The 11,155-nt window shown below is 53.1% G+C and overlaps 1 protein-coding gene across 1 annotated transcript; it reads right to left on the reverse strand.

Moving 5' to 3' along the window:
- Nucleotides 1-269: 269 nt before the first annotated feature.
- Nucleotides 270-10,997, reverse strand: LAMC2 (laminin subunit gamma 2; the record flags this gene model as incomplete). The annotated part of the gene is made up of 18 exons (XM_030496225.1): nucleotides 270-2,300; nucleotides 2,509-2,608; nucleotides 2,697-2,855; nucleotides 3,423-3,622; nucleotides 3,709-3,823; nucleotides 4,325-4,474; nucleotides 4,705-4,849; nucleotides 5,632-5,769; nucleotides 6,245-6,324; nucleotides 6,601-6,806; nucleotides 6,929-7,082; nucleotides 7,407-7,543; nucleotides 7,782-8,015; nucleotides 8,541-8,720; nucleotides 9,588-9,806; nucleotides 10,074-10,186; nucleotides 10,541-10,730; nucleotides 10,859-10,997. Coding segments are annotated over 18 exons (2,910 nt in total), but the record flags the coding sequence as incomplete, so codon positions are not given.
- Between the last annotated feature and the right edge of the window lie 158 nt (nucleotides 10,998-11,155).

The raw sequence follows: 11,155 nt of genomic DNA on the forward strand, positions 1-11,155 counted from the left end.
ATCCCACCTCTGTCAAAAGTTTTGGAGCCTTTTTTTTTTTCTGTTGCTATATGAAAAAAACAGTCATTGACAAAAAAAAAAAAACACTTTATCAGCAAAATGTTTAAATTATGTAATAAACAAAACAAAACAAAGATATTACTGGCGTTATTTCAAAACAGCCTCAAGACCAAGTCAGCACAAAGAGAGCAGTGGCTGCACTGCTGGGAGAACAGATGGCCAAACTCACTCAAAGCAGGGAGCTAGAGAGAATAAACCAGTAGGCAAGATCCAGCCAAAAGTATTCATTATTTATTTACCTTCTCCCTTCCAGAAAACCCATCCTGTGGAAAAATAAAGTCAAGTCCATAATACCTGTCCCTACACTGTACAATGGGAGAAGGAAGACATGCCAGAGGCAAGAATACATTTCACTTAAATAAAAGTTCAGGGCAAACATAGTACTTGGTATATCCTTATGAAGCAAAAGCATGGGCACTGCTTTACCAGAGAATTGGACCTAACAAGGGGTGAGTCCCCAAAAGTGTCCTCCTCCACCCAGGACCTCCCCTTTCACCACTACGCAGGTCAGAGTGCTTCAGCAAAGTTGAATTCCATCTGCTGGGATCTGGAAATAGCATCTAAAGGAAGCTGGGAGTGGTGTCAGAGCAGAGCTGGAACCACTGAAAAGCCATAGGTGGGTGAAGCACTGCGGTCTTCAGCTCCTCCAAGCTCTGCCCAGATGTACAGTGAGAAACCCCTTGGACAACTATCTGAGTCCCTAAAAAACATCCAGCACCAGTGGGAGGTGGGAGGGAGGGCGAATAGACAGCACCAAACCAGAGACATCTTCAATATTTTTAAACCCATCAAATCAGGGCGCTGGCACTGCAGCAGAATGGGACCAGGTTCTCAGACATGGCTTGTGGCTGCAGACCCCTGGAGAAAGCCCTCATTCCTGTGACAAGTACTGCAGGATTCTGGGTGCTTTTGCAGAGTGGACATCACCTTCCCTTGGGCTCTGGGGCACCCAGGAAGCTGCCTGGCACTGAACTGACTGGTCTTGGAAGGAAAGCTTGTGTTTGAACATGAAGGGGATAGTGGAGAGGCCTGTGCTTGCCCAGGAGGAACTTTGACAAAAAAGCTACCCCTCGGGGGCTTTGGGACTTGAAGTGTGGAAGAAAGAAGGGGGACCCTCTCCTCCTGGCTGAAGGAAGCAGGTAGAGCAGGAAAGTCTTTCCACTTCAGAGCCCCCAGCAGTTCTCTCTGCTAACCTGGGATCCTCCTCTTCCTCCATACAGCACATCACTGTGAGCTCAGAGGCAGCTGGTGGCTTCTACCCACCAGCCTTAGCATAACAGTAACCACCTCACTGAGAAGAAGCATGGAAGACATGCAGCTTTATGAAAAGGGTTATCAGTGGCATCTGATGCCAAATCTCTAAGCCACACCAGCACCATTCTCAGCCAGGTGAGGAATGGGCAGGCTGGGAGGAGAAAGCCATGTGAAGCATCACCAGTGCCACAGCTAAAAACTTGTCTCCCCCAACTGCCTCTTCACACTGCTCATTCCCTGCCTCCTGAGCTACTGAAGGTGAAGAAGACTTTGTGGAGAACATGAAGAGATGGCGGTGGCAGTGTCAAAAGTAAGGACAGAGATTCCAGTCCTCCTGTGTGTGCCAGACCAGGAGAGAGGATCCACAGGGGGGATGAACCTCTCAGCTATGAACTCCAGGCTCTGAACCGTGCAAATTCCCAAGGTCGACACCAAGCAATCCCCACCTGCAACTCAAAGAAATGTTGTAGGAAGGGGCTGTTCTTCAGGCAGTGGCACCCTCATGCATCCAAGCATCTCCTTCCTCCCATGACCAAGGGATGGACCACTTTGAAAAATCAGGGACTCTCCAGGGCCGGTGTGACAATGTGAGCTTCAGCTGCCATGCTCAACTTGAGGGTAAGGATCAGTTCAACACAGTCAAACACAGCCAGTCCTGCCAGGTTTGGGGAAGGCAGCTGGGCCAGGCTCTCCTGCCTTCAGCCTGGCAGGCGCTGCATCCTTTCCAGAGCTCGCTCACGGCAATTCGATGGCTTTTGTGTTGTAGCAGCCTGGAGGAAGATTTCTCTGGATATCCTCCAGGTTCTTAATATCTGCCAGGATCTCATCAATGCTGCTCTCCAGCGTCTGCACCCGAGCCTTCTGCAATGTGGCTGTCTGCTCCAGCTCCAACATCTTGTCCTTCAGCTGGTTGCTTCTGGTTTTGGCTTTGCTAAAATTCATCTCGAGCTGCTTCAGGCCATCCTCATCCACAGCACCAGGCTGGTCTGTTGCACGGGAGGAAAACAAGGAAGAGGGAACCATGGATGGAGGCTGAGGACTAGATCTTTCTAGATACTTCATCTCCATTCTGTTACCCAGCCCATTTACAGGCATTATCTGAGGCAGTTTCCTGCTAAACTCCGAATACCCCTGCCTAGACCCCAGTGGGGACCCACTTCCATCCATGCTTTACAGCAGCATCTCAAAACCTACTCATTAGATGCAGCAGCTCTTCCAGGGCACTCAACGTCTCCTGCACGACCACCCCTGCCCGGCCAGCCTTGGCATGGACCCTCTGAGCTTCCTGAGCTGTCTGAAGGAGGCAAGGCAGCAGATGTAAGGCAATGTCTAGCCCAAAAGTCAATGGGGAAGGGGGCAAGGTGAGGGAGACAGGGACCCACCTCCTGTATCACAGCAGCATCCGCCTCAACCTCCAAGAGCTTCCTCTCAAATTCACCATCCGCTTCCTTGGCCTCACGCCGCAAAGCGGCCACTGCCTTCTCCAGAGCAAGGACACCATCAGCTGTCTTGTTGGCTTCCACCTTCAGCCGAGTAATATCCTAGGGAAGGCAAGGGCACTTTCAGAGGAGCAAAGCATGGCTGAAATCAGTCTGGGTGCACCAAGGCATGGAGCTGGTGGAAACAGGTTCCTTCTACAGGGACTCAAAATTATCATAGGCTGTCCTGTGTCCTTCATATTCTTGCACCACTTAGCTGCTCCAGAGAGTTGTATCTGTGACTATGGCTCAACCACTCCTGCACACATCAGCAAATCCCTGGGGAATTACAACACACATCTGGGAGCTGAACCCATCAACACCAGTTCTGGGAGCTCAATAGTCTGCCAGTGACTCAGACTGTGGAAAAATCCCCTTGATCACTGAAAAGTGGCCACAATGAGATGCCACAGAGGTCCTCACGGGACAAAGGTGCCTGAAAACATCCACACACACCCACTCATCTACAGCCAACTCTGGTATCTGAAGGGTCCGCTGTAGACAAATGTCAGCCAAAGTCAGTGCATCAGGTCCACCATGAAAAGGAAGATGCCAACCATCTCCTCTTCTTCCATGGCTGTCCCTTCCAAACTCTTCTCTGCTAGCAATGGCACTGGAGCCTGTCCTCACCTGCTGGATCCCCATGGTGATCTCCTTCGCTTCCGCTGCTGCGCTGCTGGCCGCCTTGGATTCAGAAGCAGCGCTGCCCAGGATTGATTCAGCTCGGTCTGTCTTCTCCCTGGCACTTGTGACCATGCTGCTGATAACCGGTAGCCTCCTCATGGCATCTTCAGCTTCCCTTCTCTTGTCCGCTGCTTGCAGGTTAAACTCTGAAAGAAACGTGTGTGGAAATGAAGCTGCGCTACCTTTGTGAGATACCACAAGGAAGGGGAAAGAAAGGGTTTCTAGACGTTACCCCGGAGGCTCTTCAGGATCTGTTCCACCTCATAGAAAGTGGCATTGCCAGCGCTCACAGCTTGCAGGGCTGTGCTCCTGGCGAGGTTGGCTCGGGAGAGCAGCTGCGTCAGCATCTGCAGTGGGTGAAGAGGACACAACAGGCAGATGAAGGACATGGTACAAGAACATCAGACAGTCCCAGAGCAGTCTGAAAGGAGCTGCACTGCAGGAGAAGACCCATCAGCCTGTTCTCAAATGCCTGCTGTTGCCCCTGAATCATGGCTGCCATGGCCTGATGTGTCAGCAGAGGCTTGTGCTGGTGCTCCTCAACCAGCTTTGCTCTAATCTTTCCAGCAGCAGGTCTTCAACCTGCCCCATACGGAGATGTGCAGGTGAGACCCTGTAGCAGCAGTTCTGCATACATGGTGAGGTCTCCCACTGGCTCCAGAAGACCAACCCCAAGTGGCTGCCTTTCTGACGAAGGGCACTGTCCTGCTGCAGGAAGTCAGAGCTACCTTCCCTTTGACGAACAGGCTAGGATACCAACTAGTAGTGGTGATTCTATGGGCATCCCACCAAGGCTCCAGCTCACGCTGAAGATGACTCAAGCTGCAGCCCCCCAGCCAAACTTTTACCGCTCTCTTGCCCTCTCCCCTTCGCAGCAGCTGCTTGATTTCTTCCTCCCAGCGCCCTGTGCGGCTCTGCAGCTGCCTGTACTGTGCCATGTAGGTGTCCACCAGGTTAAGGAGAGCACTGGCATCCTGCTTCAGCCGGGTTGCCTCCCCCTGAAATAGAAAGATGCAATGGCTGCCTGGATGCTCACCAGGAACCACAGCAAGCAGTGACAGATGCATTGCAGCCAGCTGTAGCAACAAAAGGGTGGGAGGATGCGTATCCAATGGCTCTCCAGTGGGAACAGAGCCCTGGGAAGGGCTGAGTTGCTGGCAGGGTAGCAGGGAGAGCAGAGAGAAGAGGGAAAGGGAATCTCCTGGTCCCACAGGCACAAAGCCCTCACCTCAAAGGACCCGATGTCGGTCTTTGTCAGGCGGGACAGGGAGCTGAGGAGCACCAGGCTGCCCTGATAAGCCTTGTCTGCCTCAGAGGCCATCCCATCAGCATCAGCTTTCAGGCCTCCAGCCAGCGACTTCAGGTCCTCATACCTGCATGGACAGGAGGTTTAAGAGCATGGTGCCAGCCAAACTGCCAACCTCCCAGCACATTAATGCTGCCTCCTACATTGACTTGTTCATGCTCTACGAGGCCCCATGCAGATTTATCATGCAGGGAAAGCAAATTACAAACATCCCCTGCACCCCAGCCTCTCTACCAAGGTGGGAGTCTGCTGGTTGCTTGCTCCCACTCCAGAAACCAAGGGTGTTTCACACCAGCTGAACCCTCACAGGCTCCAGAGTGGCTCTGCTAATCCCTGTCCTACCACTGGATGTTTCCTACTACACGTCCCTGTTCAGCCTCTTAACTTCTTTTGGGGCTGTTGTTCACACCAACCAGTGGTTTGCAAAATCCCAGCACCATGGTGGGCTCTGGAGAGACACCAGCCCAAGAGCCACCCAGACAATACAGGGCTAAATCTACCCTTATGCTAAACCCAGCCCAGATTTGCAACCACGTATGAAAGTCATCCCCAGGAGCCTGTTCACACACAGGGCATTAAAACCCTTCCCCCAGCTGCAGGCAGGCCTCTGGGAGCATCGTGGTCTGTGGCGTGGGAAGCAGATGCTCCGCAGAGCTGCTGACCCTCTATCTCCACTGCTCAACAGTGTCAGCAGTCAAAGTCCAGGCAAGACCCTGCCTTTCTTGCCTCCAGCCACACGTTTCTGCAACTCAGCTGGGGAGGCAGGGAAGGGGGCACAGACACTTGGCCACCCCCCTCCTCCCTCCCATGTCCCCCCACTACCCGTGGGTGAACACAGCCTGCACTCACTTCCCTCGCAGCCCTTGCAGGGAGCCTGCGGAGGCCGCCTCTCCACCAGCAGCCGTGCGCACCAGCTCCAGCGCCTGCCGTGCGTCCTCCTGTGCCGCCTTCACAGCTTGCTCAATGGTGTTGGCGGCTTGTGCATGGCTGCAAAGCACAGGGGAATGCTCGTGAGAAAGGCTTCCCACAAAAGTTTTCTCCACCAACTTCCTTTAGCATTGTATTCAGCAACGCTGTATTGCACCCTTTGAGGAAAAACAGCACATTTGAGAAGGGGATGCATATTTTGCTTGTCCCTTCTGCATCTCCTAAGGGTAGAGGAGCACGAGGGGGAGGAAGATGCTGCCTGTTCCAGCTGGACACCCATAGGCCAAAGTCTGATCCCAAAAATGCTTCTAAACCACATTCAACTCCACCCTCAAATGCTACTGAGGACAGCTCTGTAGGGCAGTGAAGGCCAGCCTGGCAGCTGCATCTTCCCCTGCTAAAGGGCTGGTGCAGAGGTGGTGGCAGCCGCAGCCAGGTGTATAGGCAAGGACACCCAAAAAGGACTTTCTGCGTGCCCAGCAGGATCTCAGTTCCCCTCTTCCCTCTCTCTTGGCTGATGGCAGGAACAACTCACCTGTTGGCCAGTCTCAGAGCCTCCTGGGCCAGCATCAAGAACTGATTCGAGCCCCCGGGAAGGTTTGAAGTGGGAATGGTCTGAGGAGGGAGGAAGAGAGGCATGAAAGCTCTTTCCTGTCCTCTATCTGATTCAGCAGTGAAAGAGGCAACTGCGGCACATTAAACCTTCACAGACCCCCAAAGGTCTCTGCCAACACCTCTCCAGCTCCCAGCCCTACAGAAAGGACTGCCAAAATATCTTTAGCGCTCACAAAATAAACATAATAACTGGAATACATTAAATTCTTCCTTTCCCCCTGGATTTTTTTCAGCCCTGGGCTAGGTTAGGAGCACATTGCACAAGGATGCTCTTACCACCTGACGCAGAGCGGCTGCACTGCGGTCCAGGCCCAGCCTGGCTCTCTCCAGCAGCTGCCGAGTGTCCTGCACCTGCCTCTCATACTGACTCCCAAGGGACCTCAGCCTCTCCACCGTTGCCTTGATCTCATCCAAGCGGTTCTGGGAACTGGACCCTTGCCCCTTCATCCTGACCACACGGCTTTCCAGAGACCTGTCAGAAGCTGGTGAGAAGGAAAGAGAAAGGCTGAAGAGAAACTCATCGCTGAGCAAAAAGGCACAGGCAGCAAAACCCTCCTGATACAGCACAGATGGCCCCATCTAAGGGCAGCAGGTGGGGTGGTACCTTGCAGGGTGAGGGCTTCTGCGAGGATGTTCCGCAGCATCTCCTCTGCCAGCTGCATCCTCCCCTCCAGCTCATGGCTCTCAGTCCCACCACCAGCTTGTACCTCTGAGAACAGCAGCTCCAGCTCTGCCAGCTGCTGCAGGTACAGGTCCATCTGCAAACATAGCAGACCAGACCATTAGCCAGCAGAACACCAAACCCACAGTGGAATAACCAGGGCGGGAACCAGGTCCACAGTCTGGCCAGAGGATGGAGAGTAAAGCAAGGGCTTTCTTTTGATGGGGCACAGCAGGCCAGCAGTACTAGGTTTTGGGGTTTTTTTCCTTTTGTCAGTTGAATTGGTACAAACCCAAAGCCCAAAGTCCAGGCACAGCTTACAAAATCACTTCTCAGCTGCACCAGGAGGGGATGCTTGAGGATAAGGGTATTGCTGCACTCTCTGCCACTCAATGGCCCTGGGGCTGGCACAGATTCTCACCTGGGCTTTCACCTGGCCGTAGCAAGCCGGGCACTCACTCTCTTCACAGTTGGGACCCTCGAAGCCAGGCTTGCAGATGCAGCTCCCATCACTCCTGCACTTCAGGGGCTCAGCACCAGCAGAGTCACAGGTGCAGGCTGCAGGTCAGAGTGGCACAGGTTCAAAGAAGCCTGTCACCCTCAGGTCTCAGCACATATTCCCATCCACTCTCTCCTCCTGCTTTCCTCCCACTGTTTAGCCCTGTGTTCCGGTTCCCGCTCTCTGCTCCCACTTTCCAGCCTCAGCTTTTGCAACATTCCCATTCCTGTGAAGCCACTCCACACTTCAGCGTGGATTTTCTTACTCATCCCAGCTCAGACTGAGCCTGGGTCTCACCTCTGCACTTGTCAGCAGGATCGGGGGCCAGGGGGTTCCCAAAGAAGCCGTCTTTGCAGCGGTCGCAATAGAAGCCAGCGGTGTTGTAGATGCACTTGAGGCACTCGCCCGTCTGGCGATCGCAGTTCCCCACGGCATTGGGCTCCACGTTGCCGTTGCACTGGCACAGCTGGCAGGGCCGGGAAGCTGCTGGGTCTCCAAAATAGCCGTCAGCACAGTACTCACAGCTGGCCCCTAGGAAACAAGAGATGAGGAGAAGCTCATGCTCTTGCCCAGAAGGCAGAGGCTGCCTTGATGCTTCTGCTCCAGAGAAATGAGGGTGTTCAGCCCCATCAGGATTGGCACAACAGCATCTCCACTCTCCTTGCTGCCACAGCCGATGCACAATGCACCAGACAGGCTCTCAAAAGCTGAGTGCAACAACTGACTTCAGGCAAGTCGTTTTTCTGTTTGGTTTTGTTTGGTTCCTCTGCCCCCATTTCTCTATTCCCCTCCCTCTCCACCCATTCTTTTTGATTCACATTATCTGTTTAGACAAGAACCTTTCCCCGGGCAGGTAATGTGTGTTTACACAGCTCTTGGGGCTGAAACACCCCGTTACAGGCAGGAGCTGCAGTGCCACAGGCAAGCCAGGATGAGAAGATGGGATGATCCACCCAGCTCTGAGTATCCTGGCTCACCGATGCCTGCATCTCCCAGTACAGCAGGTAGAAGCTCTGGAGAAAGGCAGAGCAGAAGTGACCTGGAGAAGGGCATTACCAGCAGCTCCAGGAGGGCAGCTGTCACAGACAACCTCCTCACCGCCTGGCACCAGTGAGCAGCCTTGGCCATTGCCACAGGGGCATGCCCTGCAGCTGTGCAGCTGCTGCGGGTCTTGGTAGAAGCCAAAGGGACAGCTGACACTGTTGGCCACGTTTTCATCTCCCGAGTAGCATTCACCTGAAGAAGGAAGGAAGGAGCTTAGGGCAGTTTGCTCTCACTCCTGGTGGAACACCCTCCACCGCTCCACTTCCTGGCCACCCTCTGCTGGTGGTCATGCCACCCACTGCAGCATAAGCACCTGTGGTCCAGCATCCTCCACTGGATCCCTCACAATCTCCACGCCTGCCCATATCCTCTTCATTTCTCTGCCCATCAGTGCTTCACTACATGAGAAGGACCATGCTCTGCCCCTGCAGTGGGATCCCAGTGAGAACCTCACTGGCAGGAAGGCTGGCTATCACGACACACAGGTGGCTGTATCTCCTTTTTCACAGCTTGTATAGCTCCTAAGGAGGCACACATTGTCATTTGTGCCCCCTATTCAATGCTCAAACATTTGGAAATTCCAGTTCAGACTTCGAAAATACCAACAGGTTAACTTTGCATTACTTTGGCTTTACGTGGCAACACTGTGGGCTATTTTAACAAGACATGTAGTAAAACATGTTCATATTTCTGATACCTACTCACACCACATAGAATCACAGAGTCATAAAATAGTTTGGGTTAGAAGGGATCTTTAAAGGTCATCTAGTCCAAACCCCCTACAAGAGGCTGCTATCTAGGCAGTAGAAAATGCTTTTTCTCTCTCCAATGAGCATCATCTAAACCCAATTTGATCCAAATGCATCTTAACTGTATTTTTGAATGCAGCACTTCTAGGCCCTGAGAAGTTTTGTCCAGGATGTTGCCTACACTCCAGCTTCCCAAGTCAATAATCCTGTGCTACTCAGTGCCCCCATACCCTCTACAGCTCAATTTTCAGGACACAGCCCTGTGATCCTATACACCCTACAAGCACAGTGTGGAGGTGGCTTCTCTTACCAGTGTCAGGATCACAAATTCCTCCCCCGTGGCAATTGCATGGCACACAGATGCTGAAGGGCCCCTGGCTGGGGGCATCTCTGTGGTAGCCAGGGGCACACCTCTCGCAGAACTGCCCCCGGTATCCCGCCGGGCACTTGCAGTGCTCCACCCAGGGAGCAGGGACTCCGGCACTGGGTTGTGCTGACACCAGGGTGACGTTGTCAAGGTAGCCAGTGCCTGGAGGGAGGAACAGCCGGTCAGTCACCCACACCCAGGACCCGCACAGGTCTCCTGTGTCATTACAACGCCCGCAGGCTTTGCTGCCCCACTGTTGCCATCCTACTCAATCTCTTCATAATTTCATTTTGCCCATCTTAGGGAACTTTTAAAATTATTGTTATTATTTTTTAATACCTTTCAGCAAAGGCGTCTCCATCAGAGACTTGGCATCTCCAGCAATGAGGAGAAGCCAACCTTGTGCTTGCAAAGCTGTCCCTCACTTACTGTACTCCCCAAAGGTGGCTCGGATCCAGAGAGCTGTCAGGTTCCCCAGCAGCCTGCGATATTCAAAGTGATTCAGCCTTGGGCTCCACTTGCTGCTTGGGTGCTCATCCAACCTGCCCGTGGGAGGGGGGAGAAATGGAACTAGTTTCTAAGAAAACGAGATGCCTTGTCAAGAAGATATGGCAGCCCTCGCCTATCTCCCTCCTGAGCTTAAGGTTCTGTGGAACGACCTCCACCCATGTGACTGACCCCAAGCAAAATACCCAGCCCAACCTCAAAACAGATTTTTCTACTGCCCCTCTCACCAAGTAACCTCTTCATCCAGGAGAGAAGCACCTGAGATGCATCCAGCCCAAATCAGGCAGCTATTTGCCACGTCCAAGGGACCACAGCTGAATCCAGGAGCTCCCTGAAGCTGCAGCATTTTTTGCTCACCCAGCCCCAGATGCCCCAGCATCACTCTTTACCTGAATGTGTATGTTTGGCTGACACCACAGGGCAGAACCTTCCCCTGGGGCAAGAAGGGGGCAGTGATTCTCAGGCCATCTCCTTCCAGGACCACATCGTAAGGAGATGGCTGGCGTCCCCCTCGGTCCAGACGGTAATCAAAGGAGAGTGTCTGGCCGTAGCTCAGCTGCTGGTTCCCAAGGAATTTTGCTGCAAAGGGAAGGAAGGGAGAAAATTAAAAGCTTAAAATCTTGCGTTCCTCCTAAAGGCTCAGTTCATGGGATCAGACCAAGCAAAGGGACATCATCAGCACTCCCCCTCACTGGTCTCACACCTACCGGGCGCCATGAAGTATGTTGGTTCCGATCTCCTTGCTGGTATGAAGGCATCCTGATGACGTGGGGACCACTGGAGCTGGGCTGGGGAGCCGCTTTCATGGACACCTCGCCAGCCTTCAGCACCTGCAGCACCAACAAGGAGCAGTCAGTAGGGACAGGGAAGGTGTTTCCAGGACTCCAGAAACTTTCTAAAGCTGTCTTTTATCAAAACCCTTTGGCTTCCTACTCCTTGACTTCCGAGGGAGCACCACAGGTATCTGTGCTGACACATCTGTAAATAAGCCAGGCTGGGTATAG

The sequence above is a fragment of the Strigops habroptila genome, chromosome 8 (genome assembly GCF_004027225.2).
Source record: "Strigops habroptila isolate Jane chromosome 8, bStrHab1.2.pri, whole genome shotgun sequence".
Taxonomy (NCBI): Eukaryota; Metazoa; Chordata; class Aves; order Psittaciformes; family Psittacidae; genus Strigops; species Strigops habroptila.